We start from the raw sequence: 14070 nt of genomic DNA, 5'->3' as shown, positions 1-14070 counted from the left end.
CAGGGACTAAACACACTCGGCTGGCTTGTGTTTTTAAAAGGCTTTATTTCCAATGGATAGAGGCTGAGAGTTAGGCTTGTTAGGCCTATGATATTGAGAGAGATTGGGCTGAGATATATGTAATTGAGCAAAGGGGAAAGGGTGGGGGGAGGAGGGGGGAAAAACTGAGATGGGAAAGGCGGAGGAAGGGAGAGGCCTGTGACATTTCAGAGAATCTGCCCCCTCTCTTAAACAGTATATAGACACACACACACCTGTCCAGAGAGGTAGGTCTGCATCTCTCTCTTCTGTCCAGACAGGTAGGTCTACATCTCTCTCTTCTGTCCAGACAGGTAGATCTACATCTCTTTCTTCTGTCCAGACAGGTAGAGGTCTATATCTCTCTCTTCTGTCCAGACAGGTAGGTCTACATCTCTCTCTTCTGTCCAGACAGGTGGGTCTACATCTCTCTCTTCTGTCCAGACAGGTAGGTCTACATCTCTCTCTTCTGTCCAGACAGGTAGAGGTCTACATCTCTCTCTTCTGTCCAGACAGGTAGAGGTCTACATCTCTCTCTTCTGTCCAGACAGGTAGGTCTACATCTCTCTCTTCTGTCCAGACAGGTAGAGGTCTACATCTCTCTCTTCTGTCCAGACAGGTAGGTCTACATCTCTCTCTTCTGTCCAGACAGGTAGAGGTCTACATCTCTCTCTTCTGTCCAGACAGGTAGAGGTCTACAGGTAGAGGTCTACATCTCTCTCTTCTGTCCAGACAGGTAGGTCTACATCTCTCTCTTCTGTCCAGACAGGTAGAGTTCTACAGGTAGAGGTCTACATCTCTCTCTATTCTGTCCAGACAGGTAGAGGTCTAAATCTCTCTCTTTTGTCCAGACAGGTAGAGGTCTACATCTCTCTCTTCTGTCCAGACAGGTAGAGGTCTACAGGTAGAGGTCTACATCTCTCTCTATTCTGTCCAGACAGGTAGAGGTCTAAATCTCTCTCTTCTGTCCAGACAGGTAGAGGTCTACATCTCTCTCTTCTGCCCAGACAGGTAGGTCTACATCTCTTCTGTCCAGACCGGTAGAGGTCTACATCGATCTCTTCTGTCCAGACAGGTAGGTCTACATCTCTTCTGTCCAGACAGGTAGGTCTACATCTCTCTCTTCTGTCCAGACAATACGGTCTACATCTCTCTATTCTGTCCAGACAGGTAGGTCAACATCTCTCTCTTCTGTCCAGACAGGTAGGTCTACATCTCTCTCTTCTGTCCAGACAGGTAGGTCTACATCTCTCTCTTCTGTCCAGACAGGTAGAGGTCTACATCTCTCTCTTCTGCCAAGACAGGTAGAGGTCTACATCTCTCTCTTCTGTCCAGACAGGTTGGTCTACATCTCTCTCTTCTGTCCAGACAGGTAGAGGTCTACATCTCTCTCTTCTGTCCAGACAGGTAGAGGTCTACATCTCTCTCTTCTGTCCAGACAGGTAGAGGTCTACATCTCTCTCTCCTGTCCAGACAGGTAGGTCTACATCTCTCTCTTCTGCCCAGACAGGTAGGTAGGTCTACTTCGATCTCTTCTGTCCAGACAGGTAGAGGTCTACATCTCTCTCTTCTGCCCAGACAGGTAGGTAGGTCTACATCGATCTCTTCTGTCCAGACAGGTAGAGGTCTACATCTCTCTCTTCTGTCCAGACAGGTAGAGGTCTACATCTCTCTCTCTCCTGTGTGTGTGTGTGTGTTTCCCAGCCATCTGATCCTTTGTGTGTGTGTGTTTCCCAGCCAACTGATCCTTTGTGTGTGTGTGTTTCCCAGCCAACTGATCCTGTGCGTTTTCCAGCCATCTGATCCTGTGTGTGTGTGTGTTTCCCAGCCATCTGATCCTGTGTGTTTGTGTGTGTGTGTTTCCCAGCCATCTGATCCTGTGTGTTTTCCAGCCATCTGATCCTGTGTGTTTCCCAGCCATCTGATTCTCCTCTCTGAATCTAGACTCTTTACTGTCATGTATGTCACATGATTATTTATTAAATCAAGGTGTTTAGTTACCCGATGGGAAATCACTGGATGGTTCCACCTGGTGTTGTATTGCATCATCGAATCCCCTCCCAAGTAAAATAACAAAGGTACTTACTTCCACACTCACAGAGACAGCTACGACAAAGGATGGAGGTGGACATCTTCGACTACCATTGGAAGGAGTGAAGTGCCACTGACTGAATGAAGAATGACAGAGCAGTTGGCACTGCGTCCATTTTGGGGTGCGCAACTTGAGCCAAAATGGCTGAGCGATGTGTAGACTTAGGAATAAATGTGCTCTCTAGAACCTGAAAGGGTTGTTCAGCTGTCCCCATAGGATAACCCTTTAAAGAAACATTTTTATTTCCAGGTAGAACCCTTTTGGTTCCAGGTAGAACCCTTTTGGTTCCAGGTAGAACACTTTTGGTTCCAGGTAGAACACTTTTGGATTACATGTACAACCTTTTTTTTACAGAGGCTTCTAGATGGAACCCCAAAGGGGTTGAAACCAAAAAGGGTTCTAATCTGAAACCAAAAAGGGGGTCAAAATAGTGTAGGATGGATGACTGAGGTCCAGTCATGGTTATTATAGTGGTAGGCTAATCAGATCCTAGATCTGTGCTTAAGATTGGCGCGCTTCCATTGGAATAGGGGAATAGGGTGATAGCCCGGCTTGGATACTGATCTTATGTCAGTTTATGTTTTCATTCCCTTATGTTTATGGTTATTGGGTGGTAGGCTACTCTGATCCTAGATATGTGGTTTATTTCCCTAACACTGTTTCCAAATGCTAACATTTTAACATTTGTGGCACAAATCCCATTCAAGTCATTGGTACTTTTGCCACAATTTCTAAACAATTTCTGAACCAAAGCGTGGCTTGCTGTCCTACCTTGTCAATACACCGCTTACTGGGTATGGAAACCAAAATAACATTTTGTCATTTGGGTGAACTATCCCTTTAAAAAGACAAACCTCTACCTCAAACATGCTCAAACATGCCCTCTTATGGTTGGGGTAATGTAATCTGATCCTAGATCTGTGGTTAAGGTTGTGATTGGAGTCATGTAATCTGATCCTAGATCTGTGGTTAAGGTTGTGATTGGGGTCATGTAATCTGATCCTAGATCTGTGGTTAACGTTGTGATTGGGGTCATATAATCTGATCCTAGATCTGTGGTTAAGGTTGTGATTGGGGTCATATAATCTGATCCTAGATCTGTGGTTAACGTAAACCTAGTACAGGTGAAACGGAGCAGACAAACCAGGGAGGGTTGAACAATGGGAGTGTGCGTGGAGCGTAATATGGTCGCCACCATGTTATTTGCTCTCCATCTGCAGCCTTAGCCCCTCTATGATGGTTGTTTGGAAACAGACTGGGCATCACAGAGGCAGGAAGTAAGGCCTTGTGTTGGGGAGTGTGTCAGACTGCTGAACACTAAGTAGCTGAACCAGGGGGCTCATACACACATACTGTTTTTAGACCAACACAAACTGTGCCAGCGTGAACTCTGAAGGTTATGTTGGTGTCACGTTCTGACCTCAGTTCCATTGTTATGTCTTTATTTTAGTATGGTCAGGGCGTGAGTTGGGTGGGCAGTCTATGTTCTTTTTTCTATGATTTGGTATTTCTGTGTTTGGCCTGGTATGGTTCTCAATCAGAGGCAGCTGTCAATCGTTGTCCCTGATTGAGAACCCTACTTAGGCAGCCTGTTTTCACCCTTGACTTGTGGGTGATTATACTTTCTGTTTTGCACCTGACGGAGCTGTTGTTTCGGTTGTGCTTTTTGTTTCTTTGTTTGATGTTGTTCAGTTTAAATAAATAACATGAACAAGTACCACGCTGCACTTTGGTCCTCACCTTCTTCCACCGACGACCGTTACAGAATCACCCACCAACCAAGGACCAAGCAGCGTGGTATCGGGCAGCAGCGAGATCTGGACTATGTGACAACTTGGGACGAAATAGAGAGGTGGTCGGTCGACCCAGGGAGAGTGCCGGAGCCCGCCTGGGATTCTCTGGAGCAGTGTGAGGAGGGTTACAGGAGAATGGAGTTGGCGACACGTACACGTCGAGACACACTGGAGACCAGATGCGCTGAGCCGGCTTCATGGCACCTGGCTCGATGCCCACTCTAGCCCGGCTGATACGAGGCGCTGCTATGTAGCGCACCAGCCTATGCCTGTGCACCGGGGACACCGTGGGCCTCACAGCATAACACAGTGCCTGCCCGGTCCACCTCTCTCCACGGAAGCACGGGGAGTTGGCACAGGTCTCCTACCTGACTTAGTCACACTCCCTGTGTCCCCCACCGAATACATTTTTGGGGCTGCCTCTCGTCCCAGCCGCGCTGCCGTGCTGCCTCCTCATACCACCGCCGCTCAGCTTTAGCTGCCTCCAGCTCTGCCTTGGGGCGGCAATATTCCCCAGCCTGTGCCCAGGGTCCCTTGCCGTCCAAAATCTCCTCCCATGTCCAGGAGTCTTGCGATTTCGGGTGCTGCACGTTACCACGCTGCTTGGTCCTTGGTTGGTGGGTGATTTTGTCACGCTCGTCGTTGGAATGAGGTGAGGACCAAAGGGCAGCGTGGTGAGTGTTCATCATATATTTATTAAACCGAGAACACTAAACAAAATAACAAAGGAGAACGAAACAGTTCTGAAAGGTGACATACACATAACAGAAAATGACCCACGAAACACAGGTGGGAAAAGGCTACCTAAGTATGATTCTCAATCAGAGACAAGTAATGACACCTGCCTCTGATTGAGAACCATACCAGGCTAAACGCAAAACACAACATAGAAAAAGGAACATAGACAACCCACCCAACTCACGCCCTGACCATACTAAAACAAAGACATAACAATGGAACTGAGGTCAGAACGTGACACATTTTACTTCACTTGAACATATAATTAAATGTTCTGTCCTGCAGCCATACCTAATGATGTCTTTTTTATCAATTATCAGGTACATTATCTCGTAGGTACATTATCATGTGTGATGCATGATACTGCCACTGATAAATAATCAGCTTTGGCAAAGGCACAAGATATGAATAAGGCTTGAGGAATGATAAAGCGGTTTCCTGAGTGGTTAACCATTCTAACTCATCTACTGCTATACCACACCAGATCAGAGCAGCGCCGACATTTGGCACGAGAGGCGTCTAGGTTATCTTTTTGGATAACACATGAGTCAGGATGAAAGAATGAAGCAAGTCTCCACTCAATTTCATCACAACATCCTCTTGTTCTTTTTGTTATTCTAAATTCCCTCACTCATTCCTTCTCATTCCCTCACTCATTCCTTCTCATTCCCTCACTCATTCCCTCACTCATTACGCCTCATTCCCTCACTCATTCTGCCTCATTCCCTCACTCATTCCGCCTCATTCCCTCACTCATTCCTTCTCATTCCCTCACTCATTCCTTCTCATTCCCTCACTCATTCCCTCACTCATTCCTTCTCATTCCTTCTCATTCCCTCACTCATTACTTCTCATTCCCTCACTCATTCCTTCTCATTCCCTCACTCATTCCATCTCATTCCCTCACTCATTCCTTCTCATTCCCTCACTCATTCCTTCTCATTCCCTCACTCATTACTTCTCATTCTCTCACTCATTCCGTCTCATTCCCTCACTCATTACTTATCATTCTCTCACTCATTCCGTCTCATTCCCTCACTCATTACTTCTCATTCCCTCACTCATCCCGTCGCTTTCCCTCACTCATTCCGTCTCATTCCCTCACTCATTCTGTCTCATTCCCTCACTCATTCCGTCTCATTCCCTCACTCATTCTGTCTAATTCCCTCACTCATTCCCTCGCTAGTTTATTGTGTGTTCGGGGTGAGAAGCCCAGTTCACTTTTCAGTAATAACAAATAGAAAATGCATTTGCTATAGCATATATTCCAAAATAAAAAATAATTGTAATATTCTTTGAGTGGGCTGTATTATTATGCGTTCTGGATAGACTGGTTACATTATGCTACACTCCAAACTTCCTTTCCATGAGTCTGGGAGAGAACGTATTGGATAGGTGATACTGTCGGTTCATTGATTGTGGTTAGTGTTAGGGTCAACCCTAACCCAGATAACATACAGTAGACCAACTCAATTCTGTTCTTCTGAAATACATTTTCTTCACATCATAATGTTTCTTTCGACCTGACTACAATAACTAATAGATGTATTGTGATGATTTGATATTAAATCAATTTATTCAACTGTTTTAGATGTTCCAAAGTTGCACATCATCAGCTTGTAAGTGACTTCTGTGTGACTTGTGTGTGGCTTGTGTGTGGCTTGTATGTGGCTTGTGTGTGGCTTGTGTGTGGCTTGTGTGTGGCTTGTGGGTGGCTTGTATGTGACGTGTGTGTGTGGCTTGTGTGTGGCTTGTATGTGGGTTGTGTGTGGCTTGTGTGTGGCTTGTGGGTGGCTTGTATGTGACGTGTGTGTGGCTTGTGTGTGGCTTGTGTGTGGCTTGTGGGTGGCTTGTATGTGACGTGTGTGTGGCTTGTATGTGGCTTGTGGGTGGCTTGTATGTGACGTGTGTGTGTGGCTTGTGTGTGGCTTGTATGTGGGTTGTGTGTGGCTTGTGTGTGGCTTGTATGTGACTTGTGTGTGGCTTGTGTGTGGCTTGTATGTGGGTTGTGTGTGGCTTGTGGGTGGCTTGTATGTGACTTGTGTGTGGCTTGTATGTGACTTGTGTGTGGCTTGTATGTGACTTGTGTGTGGCTTGTATGTGGCTTGTATGTGACTTGTATGTGACTTGTATGTGTGGAGGCCTGGAGATGCTAAACTTGTCTATGTTAATTAACGGTCAATTAACGTGAGACCGGCAGACTTTTACATGACAACAACCGTCTGACAAAATGTCCCGGTCGCCACAGCCCTACCGTATACCCATCCACAGCAGTGTTTACACAGAACATTATCAAACATATCAAATTCCCCTCTTCTACTCATCTGATCATGAATCTAAATCAACATACCGGAAAACAGCTATCTTTGTTGTTATATTTGTTGGTTTATCCCCGAATCAACACAATGCTTGCTGGCAAGAGGCTGATGTGTAGTTATAAGCTGCCTCCCAAATGGCATCTTGTTCCCTTCATAGTGCACTACTTTTGACCAGGGTCTATAGAGCTCTGGTCAAAAGTAGTGCACTATGAGAGGAATAGGGTGCCATTTGGGACACATACAAAGTAATTCAGGGGCCATGATCTGATGATGTTTCGTTTGGATGGGCAAGGGGGCGGAGGGTCAAGAGATGAGTGGTGTAAGGGGAGGGTGTGATAACGGATAGCGGTGATGCATGTGTCACTAGCGTCCCTCCTCCTGACATTTAGCGATCCCTGTCAACCAAGCACACCCACACAGGATAACATTTCTCTTGGCCAACATCCAGACCTGCCTATCCCAGAACACAGGGTAACATCTCTGTTGGCCAACATCCAGACCTGCCTATCCCAGAACACAGGGTAACATCTCTGTTGACCAACATCCAGACCTGCCTATCCCGGAACACAGGGTAACATCTCTTTTGGCCAACATCCAGACCTGCCTATCCCAGAACACAGGGGAACATCTCTGTTGGCCAACGTCCAGACTTGCCAAGCCTGTGCACTGTCAATACACAAGACCACGTCTGGTAAAAGGCTATCGATTGGTTACAGATGAGAAGCAGGGATAGTGTGTGCGCGCGTGCATGCTTGCGTGCCTGCACCAGCATGCGTGTGTGCATGTGACCACTCACGTGTGTGTGCTCAGCTGTTTGTGTCTACTTCTCAGTTATTAGACCCAGGTAATTGATTATACCCAGGTAATTGATTATATCCAGGTAATTGACTAGACCCAGGTAATTGATTATACCCAGGTAATTGACTAGACCAAGGTAATTGACTAGACCCAGGTAATTGACTAGACCCAGGTAATTGATTATACCCAGGTAATTGACTAGACCCAGGTAATAGATTATACCCAGGTAATTGACTAGACCAAGGTAATTGACTAGACCAAGGTAATTGACTAGACCAAGGTAATTGACTAGACCCAGGTAATTGATTAGACCCAGATAATTGACTAGACCCAGGTAATTGACTAGACCCAGGTAATTGATTAGACCCAGATAATTGACTAGACCCAGGTAATTGACTAGACCAAGGTAATTGACTAGACCAAGGTAATTGACTAGACCCAGGTAATTGACTAGACCAAGGTAATTGAATAGACCCAGGTAATTGACTAGACCCAGGTAATTGACTAGACCCAGGTAATTGACTAGACCCAGGTAATTGACTAGACCCAGGTAATTGACTAGACCCAGGTAATTGACTAGACCCAGGTAATTGATTAGACCCAGGTGATTGACTAGACCCAGGTGATTGACTAGACCCAGGTGATTGACTAGACCCAGGTAATTGACTAGACCAAAGTAATTGATTAGACCCAGGTAATTGACTAGACCAAAGTATTGATTAGACCCAGGTAATTGACTAGACCAAGGTAATTGACTAGACCAAAGTATTGATTAGACCCAGGTAATTGACTAGACCCAGGTAATTGACTAGACCAAAGTAATTGATTAGACCCAGGTAATTGACTAGACCAAGGTAATTGACTAGACCAAGGTAATTGATTAGACCCAGGTAATTGACTAGACCAAGGTAATTGATTAGACCCAGGTAATTGACTAGACCCAGGTAATTGATTAGACCCAGGTAATTGACTATGACTAGCCTGCAGGTATTAACTTCAACAAAGGGCAGAAGCACAGGCAGACTGGTGAACAGCTAGACAGGCAGGCAGACAGGCAGACAGCTAGACAGGCAGACAGTTACACAGGCAGACTGGTGAACAGCTAGACAGGCAGGCAGACAGGCAGACAGCTAGACAGGGAGACAGCTAGACAGGCAGACAGTTACACAGGCAGACTGGTGAACAGCTAGACAGGCAGACAGCTAGACAGGCAGACAGCTAGACAGGCAGACAGCTAGACAGGCAGACAGGTGAACAGCTAGACAGGCAGACAGCTAGACAGGCAGACAGCTAGACAGGCAGACAGCGTGACAGGTAGACAGCTAAACAGCGAGACAGGCAGACAGCTAAACAGCTAGACAGCGAGACAGGCAGACAGCTAGACAGGCAGACAGCGTGACAGGTAGACAGCTAAACAGCGAGACAGGCAGACATGTAATGTCAGGACATGTTGAGTTTGGGTTCTCCTATGAAAATAAACCAGCCATCACTGCAATAAAAGCACATGACCTTTTTCTTGGAGTATTAAAGCAATAATCTGTGTAGTTCTGCAGAAAATGTCTGGAGAATGACTATATTTCCTTTCAGATTAGCTCACGCTCATAAATGATAAAGGTCAGTTGGTGCTTGAGGGAACTTCAGTGCCTTCAGAAAATATTCATACCCTATAACTTTTTCCACATTTTGATGTGTTACAGACAAAATTGTAAATGGATCAATTGAAATGATTTTTCACTGGCCTACACACAATACCCCATAATGTCACAGTGGAATTAGGTTGTTTAGAAATTTGTACAAATTAATTAAAAATTAAAAGCTGAAATATCTTAAGTCAATAAATATTAAACCTCTTTATTATGGCAAGCCTAAATAAGTTCAGGTCAGAAAATGTGCTTAACAAGTCACATAATAAGTTGCATTGACTCAATAATAGTGTTTAACATTAGTTTTTAACGACTACCTCATCTCTGTACCCAACACATACAATTATCTGTAAGGTCCCTCAGTCAAGCAGTGCATTTCAAACACAGATTCAACCACAAAGACCAGGGAGGTCTTCCAATGCCTCACAAAGAAGGACATCTACTGGTAGATTGAATATTCCTTTGAGCATGGTGAAGTTATTAATTACACTTTGGATGGTGCACCAATACACCCAGTTACGACAAAGATACAGGCAGGAAGCTGGTAAAGAATACAAATATTCAAAAACATACATCCTGTTTGCAACAAGGCACTAAAGTAATGCCTAAAAAAATGTGGCAAAGTATTTCACAAAGTGTTCTGTTTGGGGAAATCCAATACAACACATTACTGAGTAACACTCTCCATATTTTCAAGCATAGTGGTGGCTGCATAATGTTATGGGTATGCTTGTAATTGTTAAGGACTGGGGAGCTTTTCAGGATGAAATAAAAACAGAATGGAGCTTAGCACAGGCAAATCCTAAAGGAAAACCTGGTTCAGTCTGCTTTCCACCAGACAATAGGAGATGAATTCACCTTTCAGCAGGACAACTACCTAAAGCACAAGGCCGAATTTACACTTGCGTTTCTTACCAAGAAGACAGTAAATGTTTCTGTGTGGCAGAGCTACAGTATTGACTTACATCTGCTTGAAGATCTATGGCAAGACCTGAGCAAGACCTGAGCAATGATGAACAACCAACTTGACTGAGCTTGAAGAAGTTTGAAAATAATAATGGGCAAATGTTGCACAATCCAGGTGTGGAAAGCTCTTAGAGACCTAGAAAGACTCACAGCTGTAATCGCTGCCAAATGTGATTCTAACATGTATTGACTTGGGGGTTGAATACTTATCTAATCAAGCTACAATGCTTTCGAAAAGTGTTCAGACCCCTTGTCTTTTTCCAAATTTTTTACATTACAGCCTTATTCTAAAATGGTTTAAATAGTTGTTTTCCTCATCAATCTACACATAATACCCCATATTGACAAAGCAAAAACATTTAAAAAAAAACATTTTTTACAAATGTATAAAAAAAATGTAAACGGAAATATCACATTTCCATAAGTATTCAGACCCTTTACTCAGTACTTTGTTGAAGCACATTAGGCAGCGATTACAGCCTCAAGTCTTCTTGGGTATGACACGACAGGTTTGGCACACCTATATTTGTGGAGTTTCTCCCATTCTATGCAGTTCCTCTCAAGCTCTGTCAAGTTGGACAGGGAGTGTCGCTGCACAGCTATTTTCAGGTCTCTCCAGAGCGAAAAAGCCACATCTCTGTCCAGTGACTGTGTTCTTTCTCTCATCTTAATCTTTTCTTTTTATTGGCCAGTCTGAGATATGGCTTTTTCTTTGCAACTCTGCCTAGAAGGCCAGCATCCTGGAGTCGCCTCTTCATTGTTGACGTTGAGACTGGTGTTTTGTGGGTACTATTTAATGAAGCTGCCAGTTGAGGACTTGTGAGGTGTCTGTTTCTTAAACTAGACACTCTAATGTACTTGTCCTCTTGCTCAGTTGTGCACCAGGCCTCCCACTCGTCTTTCTATTCTGGTTAGAGCCAGTTTGTGTTGTTCTGTGAAGAGAGTAGTACACAGCGTTGTACGAGATCTTTAAGTTTATTGTCAATTTCTCACATGGAATAGCTTTCATTTCTCAGAACAAGAATAGACTGACGAGTTTCAGAAGAAAGTACTTTGTTTCTGGCCATTTTGAGCCTGTAATCAAACCCACAAATTCTGATGCTCCAGATACTCAACTGGCCTAAAGAAGGCCAGATCTACTGCTTCTTTAATCAGGACAAAAGGTTTAATCTGTGCTAACATAATTACAAAAGGGTTTTCTAATGATCAATTACCCTTTTAAAATTATAAACTTGGATTAGCTAACACAATGCGCCATTGGAACACAGGATTGATGGTAGCTGATAATGGGCCTCTGTACGCCTCTGTAGATATTCCATTAAAAAATCTGCTGTTTCCAGCTACAATAGTCATTTACAACATTAACAATGTCTACACTGTATTTATGATCAATTTGATGTTATTTTAATGGACAGAAAATGTGCTTTTCTTTCAAAAACAAGGACATTTCTAAGTGACCCCAAACTTTTGAAAGGTAGTGTACATATATATAAAAAAATCTTCAATTTGTACATTACAGATTTTGTGTACATTGTTGACAAAAAAATGACAATTAAATCCATTTGTTGTGTGTGTGTGTGTGTGTGCGTGTGCCTGACTACTGTTTAAAATGACCTACAGTGCAACCCTAACCTTGCTTAACACAACCAATGGCAGCAATGTACGACTAGCTGTTCAGTTAAAATAACAAACACGGGAGGACCAAGGCACTCGTCACATAGTATAAATGTCTTAATTTTCATGACATGTTCAATGGAACAAAGATTTAAAACTCAGGGAGTAGAAAAGGGGGTACAAAAATCTTTGAAGGCTGTGCTGCCAAAACGCGTCACAGTTTAAACATCTTTGTTCCATTGAACATGCCGTAAAACTAAAGGCTTTTAGTTATATGAAGAGTGGTTTGGTCCTCCTCGTCCAAAGAGCACCTATCTATCTACAGATACCTAATACTGTGTACCCTAGCAGTGCTTCATTTCCTTCTCTTTACTACATAGTTGTTGAGTTTGTCAGAACTCAATTGGACCAAAACCACCATTTTCTGAAGGTGGCTACAGCATTTAGTTTTCTTACCCAATTGGTTGTGGTTAGGAATGTTGTCCTCAACTCCTGTAACAGTCCAAAACCCTACATTTTACTGAGTCTCTGTGGTTATACCAGTCTTTCAATGCAACACTATGCGTTTTCTAACTTTTGTTTTGCAAGCAACTCAACTACTTCATGTCTTGGACCCAGGATTTACTGGGTCTATCGAACTTTGCTGATGTACCCTTGTTTTGTGACATGCGTGGATATGGACCAGAAGCTAAGAAAGCCTCCTGAAGTAGGAGAGGAAGGATGTGTGAGAGGGAGAATAGAGGTTTATATATATATGTGTTTGTGTCTTACCCTGCCACCTTTCTCTGGGTTACAGTTACATCCTCCACTACAGTCCAGCCCATTACAGGGCTCCTGGCTGGTCCCCTGGGGAGAGAGAGAGAGAGAGAGAGAGAGAGACCATCAGTATTACATAATATACTGTATGCCACTAAGCAGACCCTCTCATCCAAAGTGACTTACTTTGGAACCAGTGTCCCTGTCATGAATACATGTTCATATGGTTGGCCCCAGCGGGAATCGAACTCACGACTTTGGCGTTGTAAGCCCCATGCTCGTACAACTGAGCCACAAATGACTATTATAACACTGCTTCAACATTCTCCAGGTAGCCTACATTTATTATTTATCTATATATATTTTTACCTTTATTTAGTCCTGTCTCAGCATCAGTAAAGACATGTAACCAGGAGATACAATAACACAGTCACAGTGTCCCTGTCACAGTCCTGTCTCAGCATCAGTAAAGACATGTAACCAGGAGATACAATAACACAGTCACAGTGTCCCTGTCACAGTCCTGTCTCAGCATCAGTAAAGACATGTTATCAGGAGATACAATAACACAGTCACAGTGTCCCTGTCACAGTCCTGTCTCAGCATCAGTAAAGACATGTAACCAGGAGATACAATAACACAGTCACAGTGTCCCTGTCACAGTCCTGTCTCAGCATCAGTAAAGACATGTTATCAGGAGATACAATAACACAGTCACAGTGTCCCTGTCACAGTCCTGTCTCAGCATCAGTAAAGACATGTAACCAGGAGATACAATAACACAGTCACAGTGTCCCTGTCACAGTCCTGTCTCAGCTTCCTTTAACTGGGACAGAACACATTCTGAAGTAATTGCATCCTCACGTGGAACATGATGGTCATCAAGAACACTGTCCCCAGCGGTGCCTCATACACAGGATAGAAACACACCAGACAGTAAATCCTCTGGCATTGCACTGCATACCATAGACAGTGATGGAATCATTTTGTATCTAAAAGGGGAGGTCAAGGGCACACACACATCAGCTCCCCTCTTCAGAAGAGATGAGAGGTGGAGAGAAGAGATGAGAGGTGGAGGGAAGAGAGGAGAGGTGGAGAGGAGAGAAGAGAGATGAGAGAAGAAAAGAGAGATGAGGGGAGAGAGGAGAGATGGAGAGAAGAGAGAAGAGGAGAAGAGGGGGGAAGAGAGGAGAGGTGGAGAGAAGAGAGGAGAGGTGGAGGGAAGAGAGGAGAGGTGGAGAGGAGAGGTGGATGGAAGAGAGGAGAGGTGGAGAGGAGAGAAGAGAGGTAGAGAGAAGAGAAGAGAAGAGAAGAGAAGAGAAGAGAAGAGAGGA

At 44.2% G+C, this 14070-nt stretch overlaps 1 protein-coding gene across 1 annotated transcript in view; it reads right to left on the bottom strand.

The window, feature by feature from the left end:
• The window catches only part of LOC109880159 (collagen alpha-6(IV) chain), a 238446-nt gene that overhangs the window by 104788 nt on the left and 119588 nt on the right, over window positions 1–14070 (bottom strand). Inside the window, 1 exon segment of the mRNA XM_031791790.1 lies at window positions 12752–12826. Coding sequence (XP_031647650.1) covers window positions 12752–12826 — 75 coding nt within the window.

Source organism: Oncorhynchus kisutch, linkage group LG16 (genome assembly GCF_002021735.2).
Source record: "Oncorhynchus kisutch isolate 150728-3 linkage group LG16, Okis_V2, whole genome shotgun sequence".
Taxonomy (NCBI): Eukaryota; Metazoa; Chordata; class Actinopteri; order Salmoniformes; family Salmonidae; genus Oncorhynchus; species Oncorhynchus kisutch.
This window is presented reverse-complemented; position numbering and strand designations above follow the sequence as displayed.